Source organism: Lucilia cuprina, chromosome 5 (assembly GCF_022045245.1).
Source record: "Lucilia cuprina isolate Lc7/37 chromosome 5, ASM2204524v1, whole genome shotgun sequence".
Taxonomy (NCBI): domain Eukaryota; kingdom Metazoa; phylum Arthropoda; class Insecta; order Diptera; family Calliphoridae; genus Lucilia; species Lucilia cuprina.
In genome coordinates, this window is record NC_060953.1 from 39,862,197 (window position 1) to 39,878,990 (window position 16,794).

Here is a 16,794-nt window from a genome sequence, read left to right on the forward strand (position 1 = left end):
TAAAAACAATTTCAGAAATAGTAAAATATAATAAAGTATTTTAAGACGTTTTCTCGAAATAAACTGTTTGTTTTATGCAATATTAACAATGTGAAAATTAAAAATTTAAGAAGTGTTAAAAAAAAATTCACTATTTTGTAAAAAATTAAGCATTGTTGTTTAAAATGGTATCAATTAAAATAACAAAAATTAAAAATTGTGATAATTTTGAAAATATAAAGAATTAATTTTCTTTTATTGTGAAAATGAAATTTATTATGCATTTTTAAAACTGAGCTAATTTAGAGCAAGAGTTCCCATATGGAGATTCCCTAGTGGTCCGTGGGTGACCGCAAAGACGATTGAGGGTTCTATAGTTGAAACGAAAAGTCGACTTTTAGACTTAATTAATAAATAATCGACTTTTCAACTTTTTCCGACTTTTTGATTTTTTTCAACTATTTTTTTACTTTTTCCGAATTTTTCCGACTATTTTAAAGTTTTTGACTTTCTTTCACTTTTTTAAAATTTTCGATTTTCTTTTTTCTACTATTTTCGAGTTTTCGACTTTTTTCTACTTTCCGACTTTAATTTTTTCGACAAAAAGTCGATTGTTCGATTATACAAAAGTCGATTTATACAACCCTATTGAATAGCTGGTTAGTTAGTTAGTTAGTTAGATAATTAGTTAGTTAGTTAGTTAGTTAGTTAGTCAATTAGTTACTCAGTTAGGTAGTTAGATAGATAGTTAGTTTGTTTCTTTGTTAATTTGTTCACTTTTTGCCAGTTTGTCGTAAAAGTTCACTTTAATTTCAAAAAATATACGAAATAAATAATGTTTCTGTTTCCTTCGATGTAACATCAATTAGCGTTTTTCTTTTGACAACTAATTATCACTACTGCTTCAAATACAACCCTGCATATTAATGTCCATTTACTCGCTACTATTTCTCTACACAAAAGTCGATATACACAGCGAGCGCCCTGCACATTGCACGAGTAATTGTTTGTCGTTCGTCAAGTGAAGTTGTGTTTTTATCAATCGGCTGCTTCACAAAAACAGAATTTTTCTTTTTCTCAAGTGATACATACAAAAAGTGAGGTGTAGAACAGAAAAGCAGCCATTTTGGTTTTTTTTACTACAACCAAAAGAAAAGTATTTTTACAAATTAATTAAGTGAATTTGTTATAATAAAAATAAACTGTATTATAAAAAAACAGTTTATTAGTGGCTGTAAATTTTTAATTAATTAAAGGTAAGTTTGAGTTTTAATATATTTCTTTTAAGTTTTTGTCCTTGTGTATTGGTGAAGAAAAAAATGAGTCATGTTTTCTTATGCTTAGAAAGTGGGGATTTTTTGTAATTTCTGTTGTTTTATTTAGTTAAATTTAAGTAATTTTATTAAATTATTTGTTAACTTTAGTTATATAACCTTAATTTACTAACTTTTTTTGTTTTATATAAATCTTTTTTTCTTTCACTCGTGTGTGTCTGGGATTGTAGTCACATTTTTTTCAATGCTTCGTTTTTGTAGTTGAAAAAAAAAAGATCTAGAAATGTGTACCCCTTGTGTATGAGCATTTGTTGGGCTGAAAAAAAAGAAGAATAAGAATTAAAAAAAACATGTTAAAGGGGGTACAGTTAGCTAGAGTTTTGTTTATGAATTAAATGTTTTTTTTCTTTTCTATTTATTTTAAGAATAACTTGTTTTAAAAAGAAAGTTTTTCGTATTAAAAAGAAATTTGCTTTAATTTTTCTAACCGGCCGGCTTTTTTCCTGTAGAAAATCTTTAAAATATTTGCACGTCATCGTTTTAGTTTTTTTCTCTATTTCTCCATTCATTGTTAAAAAATCTATACTCTAGCGCGCCATTTTGTTTGCTTTTGCTTGCTTGTTTTTTGTGTAATTTCTCGCTCTTCAGTTTTGTAGATATTTTTCTCTTGTTTTTTTTGTGTTTATGTTTGTTCTCTTTATGTGTATTTATCAAGTATAAATGAATTATTCATGGAAAAATGCCGGTGTTAATGATCTTTTAGTGGTTGAAATAAAAGGGGGAAATTGAAAAAAACGTGTATTACATTTATTAAAAAACCTGTTTTTTATTTATAAAGTTTAGTTAAAAAGTGTAAGAATTATTGTGTTAAGTTTTTAAATAAAAAGAACAAAGAGTATATAAAATTTGCAAAATTTTATTTGTTATTTTGGTTTTTGTAAAAATTTGCAATTTATTTTAAAAATATTAAAATTTTAGAAATTTCATATATTTGTTTTGTAGATATTTGACCTCAACTGAGTTAACTTTTGAAATTTATGGGATTTTTAAACCCTCAAACAGATAAATTGGTTTTGAAATTATAAAAGTTTATCATAATTAACATAAAATTTTTTACATTAGTCTAACTATTCAGCAAGTATTTGTCGAGGTTTAGCCTGATATTGTCTTAATTGTGCAAAGGGTCTAGTATTCAGTAAGTATTTGTCAAGGTTTGCTCTGATATTTCGTAGGGACTACTATAACAATGAGTAGAACTAGCCTTAAAGGGGGGATTTTAGTAGCAACTCTAATGGTTTCTATCAGTTTCTTAATATGACCTTATTTAAATTAGAAACGCACTATACCTATAGTTTAGAAACTGGAAAAGGCTGGATATAGTATTTAGGCTTTTGGCGATAATAACTAAACACTGGGTGATAGTCACTCAAGCCGGCCAGCTTGTTCTTCCCTTCAAGTAGCAATATTTGTCGCAAGTTGCAAGCATAGAAGAAAGGAAGCACTTTCCTTGTGAATATCCTGCTCTAAACGCCAAGAGAAACAGATTCTCTGGGTAATACCTACTTAATCAGCTATTTGACTCAAAACTTTTTGCTTCTGATACTAGAAAACAATATAATTTTTTTTAAATTCTATTAAAATAACTTGTTTTTTTTTTAGTTTTTACTAAATATATATGAATATCCTGCTCTAAACGCCAAGAGAAACAGATTCTCTAGGTAATACCTACTTGATGAGCTATTTGACTCAAAGCTTGTAACTTCTGAAACTAGAAAACAATATAATTTTTTGTAAATTTTATTAAAATAACTTGATTTTTTTTAGTTTTTACTAAATACCTATATTACAAAAAAATTTTAAAATATCTTTTAAAATTCCAAAATTATTTAAAGATTTTTTGGAAATCAAGAAAATGAAAACAATTTTGTTAATTTTAGTTTAATAAACACTTGGTTTTAAGTATATGTTTATTGTTTTGCTAAATATTGCTTAAGAAAGTTTTGTAAAATTGCAAAATTACTAAAATATTTGTTTAGAAATAATTTAAAGAAAGAATAGTTTAAAAAACTCGGGTTTAAGAGGATCTGTTTTATTTTGTATTGAAAACAAAAAAAATTGAGATTTGTTTCTTAATTTACAAAACAAGAAAGAACATGTTTAATCGTAGGTAGTTAAAAAGGCCCTAACTTGGTTTTATCTACTTTCTACTAAATAATTTAGAATTTTATTTATATTTCCTGAGATGTAAAATCTAAAAATAGATTATGAAAACCTTCTAGATATTTGCTTAAAACATTGTATTTTAAATTAAACTCAGTTCTTGACATAAAACCGGTTTTATTGGTAATATGTATAACATTAACACAATGTAAAATACAACATAAAAATGTGTATCTATCGTTACAAACTCTCTCTCTCTCTCTACCTATTACATTTTTCTATATCTAACTACCTAGCTAACTTTATTTACTTCCTGTTTTTCTGAAATACAGTTTCCATTTTTCTATTAAAATCACCCCTTTATAGAGATACAAAAACTCACCCTATTCTCTTTATACTCTTTATCTCTTTAGAAAAACAATTATACTTTTTAGTGGTTGTTGTTTACACTCTACTCTTAACATCAGTTTAATTTTAACTCTACTTTAGTAAACAACTCGTTGTGATTTTCGTTTAATTTGACATTTAATTTAGTGCAATATTTAAAAAAAAGTAAAGAAAAACATACAAAATTTTTTAGATTAAAATTTTTAACAAAAGTAAGCTAAAGTTGTGTTGTGTTTAACAAATTATTTTATTTAAAACTTTTGCTTTAAATGATTTTTTTTTTTAAATTGAGTTTTTTTTTAATTTATTTCTTTTAAAATTGTGTGCTTTGTTTTGTGCGCTGTTTTTGTTTTTTTATTTATTTTCAGCTTAAATTTAGTTAAAATTGTCTTCTACTCCCTTAATTAGTTAAATTTAGTTTTATTTATTTAAACAAAAAAAAACCTTTTAACAACAATGTGTCCAAGGTATGCTTTCGTTTTATTTTTCTTGTGTTAAATTTATATTTTAATTTGTTTTATTAAATAGAAAAAAAATCAAATTTTAATAAATTTCTTTTCCTTTTTATATCTTTTTAACTCTAGCGTCAAACAAGTCACCCAAAACAACTCAAATAACAAAACAATGGCTTTCCGCAATCAAAATAATCGTAATCGCAATTTTGGCGGTAATAATTATGGCGGTGGTCCCATGGGTGGTGGCAATCGTGGCGGCGGCATGGGTGGCAATATGAATATGTCTCCCTGGGAAGGACAAAGCGGTGGTCCCAGTAACTTTGGTGGCAATATGCGCCAAGGTGGTGGCGGTCAAGGTGGTCAAGGCATGAATGCCCAAGCCATTAATTTGGCTAATAATCTTTTAAATAATCTATTCCGCAATCAAAATCCTCCCTCACTATTGGATATGCCCCGTGGTGGCAATATGGGTAATCGTGGACAACGTGGTGCACCGGTATGTATATGATTTTTATTTTAATATTTTAATAAGTCTTGAGAAAAAACAATAGGTATTTTTTTATATAACAAATTTAGAAAATAGAAATGCGGTTTAGAGAATAAAAAAACTTGTTATGTTTTATAAGGGTTGTTAGAAATTTTGAAAAAAAAATATATCTTAATGTTAAGGGAGTTTAATATGAACCCTTATTTTTTTAAACAACATCTAATATATTTTGTTTATTTATCCCTTAAAGCACTTTTTTTCTAAAATAAAACACCACCTTATTAGGGGGGATTTTACTTAAGAATTCTGATTACACCATAAATGCATGATAAATTTAAAAAAAGTATTTAAACTACCTGAAAAAAGGAGACAAAACTTTATTTTAAGAATATATTTTCATCATTTTTTTCTTTAAAGACAGATTTTTGAATTAAAAACTATTGATATTAAAATCTTTATATTTTCAAAAGTAAATCTGCATGTTTTACTTTGAATTTCAAATATATCTAGACTTTTGCAAAACTTATTAAAAACAACACTAAAAAAACTCATAAATTTCGATCTAACTCATACATGGTGTAAAAATGTGTTTGATAGATGATGTTCACAAGAGATTTTTCTATAAATTTAATAAAAATGTTGACTGTAAAGTTCCCAAAACTTTTTAAATGGTTGTAATATTTAACACAAGCAAAAAGTGTTTCCTGCTAAAAATAGGTTTTAAACTAGAGCCTCAAAGTTTAACTTCATTCTATTCTATAAGTTTTATATAGCGCCGGCATTATCTTATTTCATAGTGATATAAAACTTTGTTCTGTTAAGGCTCTGGACCGTGACAGAAAATCATCGTAACGGCTTCTGAAAAAGTCGTTTCTTTATAAGAATTATAATCCATAGTTGTGCTATCAGTTTGGTTTTAAATTGGTCACATACATACTCTTTCACATTCTGTAGGAAGTCTCAATCGTTTGCAAAAGTAAAGCGATAAAATTGTGCGTCTATACACTTGTCTGTGAAGTACCAGTTTTTGTAAGATGATAACATTTATATATTCTGCCAACAATGACGGCTAGAGATCTAAACCTTTATTCTCTTAAGGCTCTGGGCAGTGACATTGAAAGTCATCATAACAGCTTCTCTTTGTTAGATTTTCAGTCTTGTAGCTAAAGCTAATGACCATTAAATACTATTTCGTATACAGCAGCTTTCAACGACATTCATAAAGAATACCGCGGTTTCAGGTTACCGCATTAATGTCGTTCTTTAAGGTCGCACACCGCCCATAGCAGAAATAGAGAAGAACTGAGATCGGAATGGAGCAACAGGCTCAGCGCCTACTGGTCCCGCTTAGACTGTGCCGTCCCCAATATATTTCCAGCTTGTGGACAGGGTCCCTATGATACCACCCACCATATATTCAACTGTCTTGCCCACCCTAATTCACTTAGCCCAATGGATTTATGGACTAACCCTATTGAAATAGCTCAATTTCTTGGCTTAGACTTAAATACAGAACCCCCTGATTAAAAATTATATAGTTTAAGCTGTTACAACAACAAAAACCATTAAATACTTTAATTATATTCCATAGCTGTGCTATCGGTAGATTAGTCAGTCTATAATTGGTTTTATAATGACCACATCATTCTGCAGGGAGACTCAGTCGTATGCAAAACTAAAAATTGTGCTACTAACACTTGTCCCTGAAGTACCAGTATTTGTAATATAATTTATATTTGGTGTCGGCAATGACTGTGTATTGAATGAATCTTTTAGCTCAAGCAAATGGCTTATTAAACACTTCAATTATAGTTCCTAGCTATGCTATCAGAAGATTTAAAAAGTCATTTTATGATAATTGGTCACATAATCTTCTCTATTAAGCAGGAGGAATCATTTGAGTTTGTTCCCAATCGAACGTTTACAAAAGTCGGGCGACAATTGACTTGCAGTTTTCGCAGGACAATCTGGTATAAAATAGAGACCACTGACAAAATGTTTCACCATCCTTTCTGACATTCATTCAAGTGTCAAGTTTGTTCAATGTATGCAATTGATTCATGAACAACCTCAAAATCAGATCAATGTATACCAGCATATAGCAGTAATCTACTAAATGAAATAATGTGTTTTATAACGACCTCTTATTACCGAGTCATGCATGAAATAAGTAATGGTCGTAAGTCTAACTTTTCTTTTTCTCTTCTCAAAATCGGGTACGAAAAAAAAAAACATCCGAATAACACCTAATTTTGATATCAAAATTAAACTAAAACATTTTTGTTATCTTGTTCAATATCTAATATCATCTAAAGTAATACATTTTTAATAAATCTATTAAACAACAAATGTTTGAATAAATTCTAAACTTGACAAACATTTTTGATTGATAAACTAAAGTTTTAAGAACGTTTTGCGTTAATTTGTTAATTGCTTCAGCCAAAGTTCAATATTGCTGGCTTTAATGAATGTTTAGCACTGCAATATTCTTTCAATTCCATGCTCTCACCAAAGTTTTAAATTTAGGAGAATTTATTAAAAAATTTAACGAATAAATTCTAAACCTGGCAGTTATTAGCCTTTTGTTTGAAAAACTCTCCATCATCCATCTGCTAGTATCTTTTTTTGTTACTCTTATATTTACATAAAAGTTTTAAAATTTCTCTTACCGCATTTCTCTTTATAGAAACTTTATCTTGTATAGATCTTTTATTTTATAACATTTTTTAAGTATTTTTATAATAGTTTTAAGTTTAAATTTATATTTTTTTCACTGAGACTAGTTTATTTTGATTTTGTTTCTTTACAACGTCGTTTTGCAACAGCAAGTTTTTCTTTTAATTAAGTTCTATTAGTAAACAAAAACTATTTGTACTACAATGTTTTCATTTTTTGTTTAAACTAAAGAAAAACCAACTTAATTTTTCCTTTTTACTTTAAATAGCCATTTAATATTAAGACCTAAACTCTTTTCTTTTTTTTAATAATGATAATAATAATATTTTAAATAAATTTTCTAGTCATATAACATAATAAATAAATAATTTAGTAATTTAATTGCTACAACTTAAGATTCAAATATAATTCTACAATTATTATTATTATTGTTTTTTTTTTGGATAATTTCCAAAACTTTTCTAATTATAAATTGTTTTTTTATTTTATTCTCTCTTCTACATGTTCTCTCTCTCTCTCAAAACAAAAAAACAAAAACAAACATGTTTGAAAAAAAAACACGAAATAATGTTCAATTTTGACCCTTCAAAATGAAATGTTAAATTGTTAACAATTTTGGTGTTCTTTCTATTTTTTGGACAACTCCCTTCTGTGCCACACAACTATTTCGTCATCCAAATCAACTAATTTACAAAAATTCATCAAAATTTTTTTAAAAAAAACATCAACTGTTGTGATTTCTTAAACTGTGTGATGGTCCCTCCACTCTTGATGATGATGATGATGGTTTTGAAAACTATGAAAAATCTAAACTGATGATGCCTATATAATAAATATCAAACCTGATATTAAAAAAAAAAAAATTATTAAAAATTTTTGCCAACACATTGCTGTGCTGTTGTTTGTTCATTGGTTTGTCTGTTTCAAAAAAAAAAAAAAAAAAAAAAACATGGTCGTTGTGTTAACAATTGTTATTGTTGTTATTTGCCTCCCTCCGATAATGCATATTAAACAAAAAAAACAAAACTAACATGTAATTTTTTTTATATGTTGGTGTTTTTTTCCTGTTAAAATATTGAAAAAAACTTTAATCATAATTTAAAACATCTTATTATGTGTGATGGGGTTGTATTGGGCAATTTTTAAACAACAATTGTTTTTGTATAAACAACTACAAACACACGACTTTTGTTGATCTACGATTTTGTTATTTTATTAACAATAAACATACAAACGAAACATTAACAAACTCTCTATGCAACACAAAATAAATGGACGTGCCTTGAAATGATATAAAATGATTTTAATATGATTCTTGTGATGATTCTCATTGTGTGTGCGCGCCTGCTTATGAAAAACAAAAATTTTATATATATAAATCTATATAATTGAAACTCTGGTGCCATATATTCAACTAATTAAACTCTGCTACACACTTCAACTACTGCCAACATCCATCCATACTGTACTTGTTATGTACTTTAAAATCGTATCTATATATATATTTATATATCTGCCTTAACAATTGTGTACAAATTTTATTATATATTATTTTGTTTGTCTTTTTTTTTTTCTTAAATCAAATGTGTGTGATCAAAAAATATGATCTTTGTTTATATAAAAAAAAATCTCATTTTTTTTTTAAACAAAATGATTTAAAATTATTATTCTTTTAAACAAAAACTAAAATATGTGTAAAATTGTAAAACTAAAAACAATTATTATTAATAATTGGTTTACTCAATTATTTAACTTTATATAACAAAACAACAAAAACAACTTGAAAAAAAACCAACAAATTTTTAAAATATTTTTTATTATATATTTTATAATTTTAAATGCAAAAAAAATCATACAAAATATTTAATATTTTACAAAAAAAAAATCAACAAATATGTTAAAAAAATTTTAAAAAATTTCTGCCACACGCCTTAAAAAAACAACAAATATTTATATTTCATATAACATTTAAATGATTGCCTTTTTTTTGTAAAACAAACAAATCAAAACCACCACCACTACTTTCTACTAATTTGCAAACGTATTGACCATCGTTCAAAACAAAATATTGATTAATATTTGTTTTCTTATAAAAAAAAAACAAAATGCGCCACACCAACAACAATCATTTGTTTAAAATAAAATGTAAAAAATATATTTCTAAAACGGCTGCTGTGTTCTTATATCTACAACTACTTACCACCCAACACCAAAAAACGATCTCTATATATAATTTTCATGATTTTTTTTTAAATTTTGTGTGTTTAAACTATAAAAATGAAAATTTTTTTCTTAAAAAATAAATGTGTGTGTGCGCGCGCTATAATAAATAATACAAAAAATACAAACAAAAAACAAAAATTTAAAACCTAATAATAAAACAAAACCAGATGGTCAATCGTGGTGGTCCTGGTGGCAATCGTCCTAATAATCGTCGTGGTCAAGGAGGTTTCCAAAACCGTGCTGGTCCTAAATCAGCTTCTAAGCCCGGCGCTGGTGGCGGCATTCGTAAACAGAATGCCTTTGATCGTGCAAAGAAACTTTTGGCTAAAAATGCCAACAATAAAAAGAAGGATTCCGCTTCTGGCGATAAGAAAACTGAGAGGTAAGCCTTTTTTACAACAAAACAACAAAACCAAATCTTCAAAAACAAAACAAAAATATATTTCAAAATAATTTTTCCATTTGAAAACAAATACAAAAAAAATATATATATATTTAAATGTATTTTTTATATAAAATATTCCATAATTTTTTTTTTCAAAATAATTTTTATATTATTATACTTTGACTACCACTACTATTCTATAAGTCATATTAAAATAATATTCTTATATTTAGCAAAGGGGGCGGGAGCAGCAGAGTTTTCTTTTAAACTTTCTAAAAGAAACTCTTTACTTTTTTTTCTATTTGGGTTGGTTCTCTTAACTAGAAGAGCTTTTTTTTTAAAAAAAGGGGGGAAAAGAAAGGTTATTTTTGCAGTTGTTATAATAAAAAGTTTATTTTTTTTTAATTTTTTTTGTTACAATTTATTTTTATGTTAACTTTAAGTTTCGTTTTTAAATTATTATTTTTCTATATTTTTAAAAAGGGTTTTAGCAACAAATCTTATTTTTATATTGTTTACAAAATGTTTATTGTAATTAATGTATTGTTAAGGATTTATTGCTAAAACTCTTTTTGATAAAAATAAAAATTGGGGTTTTATATATTTACTATTTTATATACATATATAAAAAATTATTTAACTATTTCAGCTTTAAGAAATAATGGTTTAGCATATTCTTGAAAGTAGTTTAACTGATTGTCCTTCTTAAAAGTGACTCCCAAACGCTGCCAATAAACAATTTCAGTTTATTGCAAACCAGAACCGGAACTTACTAGAACTAAACCAGAACTTAACTAGAACTAAAGAAGAACAGAACAAGAACAGAACAAGAACAGAACAAGAACAGAACAAGAACAGAACAAGAACAGAACAAGAACAGAACAAGAACAGAACAAGAACAGAACACGAACAGAACAAGAACAGAACAAGAACAGAACAAGAACAGAACAAGAACAGAACAGAACAGAACAAGAACAGAACAAGAACAGAACAAGAACAGAACAAGAACAGAACAAGAACAGAACAAGAACAGAACAAGAACAGAACAAGAACAGAACAAGAACAGAACAAGAACAGAACAAGAACAGAACAAGAACAGAACAAGAACAGAACAAGAACAGAACAAGAACAGAACAAGAACAGAACAAGAACAGAACAAGAACAGAACAAGAACAGAACAAGAACAGAACAAGAACAGAACAAGAACAGAACAAGAACAGAACAAGAACAGAACAAGAACAGAACAAGAACAGAACAAGAACAGAACAAGAACAGAACAAGAACAGAACAAGAACAGAACAAGAACAGAACAAGAACAGAACAAGAACAGAACAAGAACAGAACAAGAACAGAACAAGAACAGAACAAGAACAGAACAAGAACAGAACAAGAACAGAACAAGAACAGAACAAGAACAGAACAAGAACAGAACAAGAACAGAACAAGAACAGAACAAGAACAGAACAAGAACAGAACAAGAACAGAACAAGAACAGAACAAGAACAGAACAAGAACAGAACAAGAACAGAACACGAACAGAACAGAACAAGAACAGAACAAGAACAGAACAAGAACAGAAAAAGAACAGAACAGAACAAGAACAGAACAAGAACAGAAAAAGAACAGAACAAGAACAGAACAAGAACAGAACAAGAACAGAACAAGAACAGAACAAGAACAGAACAAGAACAGAACAAGAACAGAACAAGAACAGAACAAGAACAGAACAAGAACAGAACAAGAACAGAACAAGAACAGAACAAGAACAGAACAAGAACAGAACAAGAACAGAACAAGAACAGAACAAGAACAGAACAAGAACAGAACAAGAACAGAACAAGAACAGAACAAGAACAGAAAAAGAACAGAACAAGAACAGAACAAGAACAGAACAAGAACAGAACAAGAACAGAACAAGAACAGAACAAGAACAGAACAAGAACAGAACAAGAACAGAACAAAAACAGAACAAGAACAGAACAAGAACTGAACAAGAACAGAACAAGAATACAACTAGAACAAAACTTAAACAGAACTAGAACTAAACTAGAACTGAACTGAAACTGAACTAGAACTGAACTAAAAATGAACCAGAATTAGAACTGAACTTGAACTAAAATTGAACTAGAACTAAATTAGTACTGAACTTGAACTATATTAAAACTTAACTAGAACTAAACTAGAACTATATAGTCTATAAGTCTTGATAAGAGTAAAATGTAGTTCTTGCAAGAATAGTTCCTTGGTTGAATTCCTAAATCGAGATGTTACTGGAGATCAATAAAAAAATAATTGAAATGAAAAAGTTTTATGCCCTAATTCTGTTAGACGATTATGTCGTCTTGTCTGAGGAAGAAAAGTAGTCGAATTTACGATTCTTCATGTCAATATATGCTTTTCGTCTATGTTACGTGGTTTGTGTCTATGATTAACGTTATTGTCAAATTATTGTTACCAATATATACATTTTTTTAAATACTTATATATTTAGCTTTACGTTTATATATTTGAAACATTTGGCAATAATATTTTTTTAATAAAATTGACAAATAAAAAATTTTAATTAATAAGAATTTGTGGAAAAAATATGGACGATTGCAGTAGTGGCATTCAAAAACTGTTAGACATTCGTCTAAAATGCGACACATGCTTGCCTGAGAAACACACCCAAGAAAGTCATTTCCAATGAGGTGTTACCAGGAACAACACATTTTTGAAAACCTCTTTATTTAATCTAGAATTTCTTTGAAGCCTAATGATAACAATATGTAGTATCCAACAAAAGAAAATATTTTTAATATATTCAAAAATTAAGCAGACTACAAAATTGTATTCGTCTGGTTTGAAGTTTTGAAACTTCCACAATATTTTTAACTAATCAAATATTTTACGTTATTAAGTGTTTTTATCACAGACAACAACCATTATTGTCTTCAAGAATTCAAAAACAAATACTCAAATGTGTGAGGAAGAAAATTCGTCCAATATCGTCTAACAGAATTTGGGCATTAATCTCAAGTAAATTGCTATTTTCGTTTCTATGCTTCTCAGTTTAAAAGTCTCTCGTAAGTTCAGATTACATTTCTGGGCTTAACAATTCGAATCCCTGAAATAAAACCTTAATTTCGTGGACATAGTACACTTAACCTTGAACTACTCAAAGCACTTGTCTATTGCATAGTGATTTCATTAGCAAACTCAAAAGTTCCATGTGATTTTTAGAAGGTGCTGCCAAAGGGCACTTTCCCGCACTTTTGTAACCCATCGACTGCCGCTTCTTGAAAAACAATCAATTTGTTTTCTTAATTTTCCAACCAAACTACTCAAGAATATCTTAACCCATTTAAAAAACATGTCATCAAAGAAATTAAAATTTGTTAACTATATAACTCCATATTTAAATAAAAACCTCTCTTTATAAATACTATTCACATTTCCCTCTTCCTAATCATCACCATCAAACATCCAGAAAAACGTAGAAGTTTTATCGACAAACATTTCTAATGAAATTCTTTTCTTTTATTTCTCCTTTATTTTTTCTCCATTAACTTTAATTATTGGGGGATGAATAAAAATAAAAACTCCATTAAAAAACAAAACAGCAAAGAGTCTCCCTATGCCAACGTACCCAACGATATGTTCTACTGTCATCTCTGCAAGAAACACATGTGGGATGCCAACTCATTTGAGAATCACATCAAGGGACGCACTCATTTAATGATGCGCGAAGGTATTGAAGAAAGCTATCGTCTAAAGGCCAATATGATCCGTCAGGAAGCCAAGATTGCTGAGCAATTGAAATCCATTGAATTGGATCGCTTGAAGCGTATGGGCAAGAGCAAGCAACGTCAGTTGGACTACTGTACCATGTGCGATTTGAACTTCCATGGCCATATCTCGGCCCATCGTAAATCCGAGGGACATTTGCAATTGAAGAAATTCTTGCATCCCAAGTGTAATGAGTGTAACAAGGAATTCGCCACTCGTATTGATTACGATACCCATTTGTTGGCCGCCGAACATTTGATTAAGGCCGCCGAGAAGAATACCAAGGTTGGAGAACGTAAACGTCAGACCTTGCCTATTCTCACCGAGGAGGATGAATTGAAGGATGTCCGTCCCCCCACCAAGAAGAAGAAGAAGGCTGCTGCCAAGAAGACCACTGAAGCTGGTGAAGGTGCCGAAGCCAAAAAGGAAGGTGAAGAAGAAGCTGAAGGCGAAGAAGCCGAAGGTGAAGACGCTGAAGTCAAGAAAGAAGGTGAAGAGGGTGCCGATGAGACTAAGGAGGGTGAAGAATTGAATGAAACCCAAGAAGGCGAAGAGGAGGTTGCTTTGCCCGTCGATCCTGAAGATTGTATTTTGGATTTCCATGATGGTGATGAGATTCCCACGGAAGTCGACAACCGTTTGCCCAAATACAACTGGACCCGCCCAGTTGGTACCGCTCTTATCACCAAACTCGAATGCTTCGAGTGCTCCTTGTGTGGCAAATTCTTCGACAACGAAAAGACTGTCGAAGTACACTCTCGCACTGTCACTCATCACCGCAACTTCTTGAAATTCATCAACGAGAAGGCCAGCGACACCAAGATCGCTCAAAAGCGCGCTGCCGCCGCCATTGAAGAAAGCGAACGCAAGAAGCGCAAGTTGGAAGAAGCTGAAGCCTCTGCCAACGGTGAAGGTGAAAAGACCGAGGCCGCCGAAGGTGCTGAAGGTGAATTATACGATCCCTCAGAAGCCACCGGTGAAGATGAGGATGTTGAAATGAATGAAAATGGTGAGGCCGCCGAAGAAGGTGAAGGTGCTGAAGCCGAAGAAAATGGCGAAGAAATGGAAACTCAAGAAGAAGCTGAAGAAGAACCCGAGCCAGAAGCTGAGGCCGAGGCTGAAGCCGAAGCCGAAGCTGAGCCCGAACCTGAGCCAGAGCCAGTCAAAGAAACACCTAAAGTAGAAACACCCGCAAAGACCGCCACCAAGACTGCTGCTGCTCCCTCAACACCAGCTTCCGCCGAAGCCTCACCCGCCAAAAAAGCAGCGACACCTGCTGCCCGTGGTGGTGCCGCCAAAGGAACGCCGCGTAACCGTGGTCGCGGTCGCTACAACCGTTACTAAGCTAGAATATTTAGCCACCTCTAAGCAACCTCCCTCCCCTTTTTCTAATCCCACTTTCCTTGAATTGTCTTGTGGAAGTAATTGACGCGAATATTTACTATTCAGCAGAAATGATTTCATGACACTTTTCATTACATATATTTTTTTATATAAATTAAAATTTATTATAATTTAACAAAAAAAAAAAAAACAACAATTTCATTTAATTACTAAAACAAAAAAAAAACAATCATAAAACAAAAAATTTTTTGCTAATTCCTTATTCCTTTAAGTTCTAACTTTGGTTGTAACTTAATTCAACACAACAATATATTGTATGCATTATAAATGACACAGGAAAACGTTTTTAAAATAATAATTACATAAAAAAAAGTACACCAACAACTAAATCCGCAAGCTCATTCGGTTTACTGATAAAATACAAGGACATCATTTTTTAAAAGTATGAATGAGTTCCATAATAATAAAAAACCAATAAAAATAAAATATTTTAATTTTAAGCTATTAGTTTAATAAGTATTAATTAAACTTTGATTGATGAACGCTAAACAAAATATTATTCAGAGCCCATTTATTATATACTTATCTAAACTCTTCAAAAAAACATGAAAAAATTAATTATCTAAAATCTAGAAAATAATTTTATTATTAAAAACAAAACAAAATTATAAATTAAATAAAAAAGCAAGAGAAAAGAAATTTTCTGTAGAAAAAAAAAACAAGAAATAACATTGGAAATAATGAACAAAAGAAATTTAAAATTTAAATACAAATAAAAACATACCAATGTAAGTGTATAAAAAAATAGTAAAAATAAAATGTGTTTTTATTTTTATTGGGGGAGACAATTGAAAACTTTAAATCTGCTGTAGATTCTTGAAAAAACAAAGATCCAATTTCAAAAAGACTAAAAATCTGTGATAACTTATATGTTAAATCAAAAATTACATTTTATATGACAAAACTAAATTCGGCTGTAGCTCCTTAAATGTAGTTCCAATTGCAAAAAGTTTGGAAATCTGTGATCACACTCATATATTCTGCTTCAAACATCAGATTTTATATCATATATAACGCTCCAATTGCAAAAAGAGTGGAAATCTTTGATCACTCATATTCTCCACTAAAAATCGCATTTTATATGAGGAAACTAATATTGGCTGTAGATCCTTAAATAATGCTCCAATTGCAAAAAGAGTAGAAATCTGTGATCACTCACATTCTCAACTAAAAAACGTATTTTATATGAGAAAAATTAAAACGCTCCAATTGCAAAAAGAGTGGAAATCTGTGATCACTCATTTTCTTCATTAAAAAATGCATTTTATATGAGAAAACTAATATTGGCTGAAGATCCTTAAATAACGCTCCAATTGCAAAAAGAGTGGAAATCTGTGATCACTCATATTCTCATTTAAAAATCGCATTTTATATGAGAAAACTAAAATTGGCTGTAGATCCTTAAATAACGCACCAATTGCAAAAAGGGTGTAAATCTGTGATCACTCATTTTCTTCATTAAAAATTGCATTTTATATGAGAAAACTAAAATTGGCTGTAGATCCTCAAATAATGCTCCAATTGCAAAAAGAGTGGAAATCTGTGATCACTCATATTCTCCACTAAAAATCGAATTTTATATAAGAAAACTAAATT

The 16,794-nt window shown here is 29.5% G+C and overlaps 1 protein-coding gene across 1 annotated transcript; it reads left to right on the forward strand.

Annotated features, from left to right (window-relative positions):
- Positions 1-974: 974 nt before the first annotated feature.
- LOC111678990 (zinc finger protein on ecdysone puffs) lies at positions 975-15,948 on the forward strand. Its single transcript, XM_023440468.2, has 4 exons — positions 975-1,235; positions 4,385-4,751; positions 9,809-10,023; positions 13,629-15,948. Exons 2-4 carry the CDS (start codon positions 4,425-4,427, stop codon positions 15,136-15,138), a joined length of 2,052 nt encoding a protein of 683 aa, XP_023296236.2. The 5' UTR covers positions 975-1,235; positions 4,385-4,424; the 3' UTR covers positions 15,139-15,948.
- The last annotated feature ends 846 nt before the right edge of the window (positions 15,949-16,794 follow it).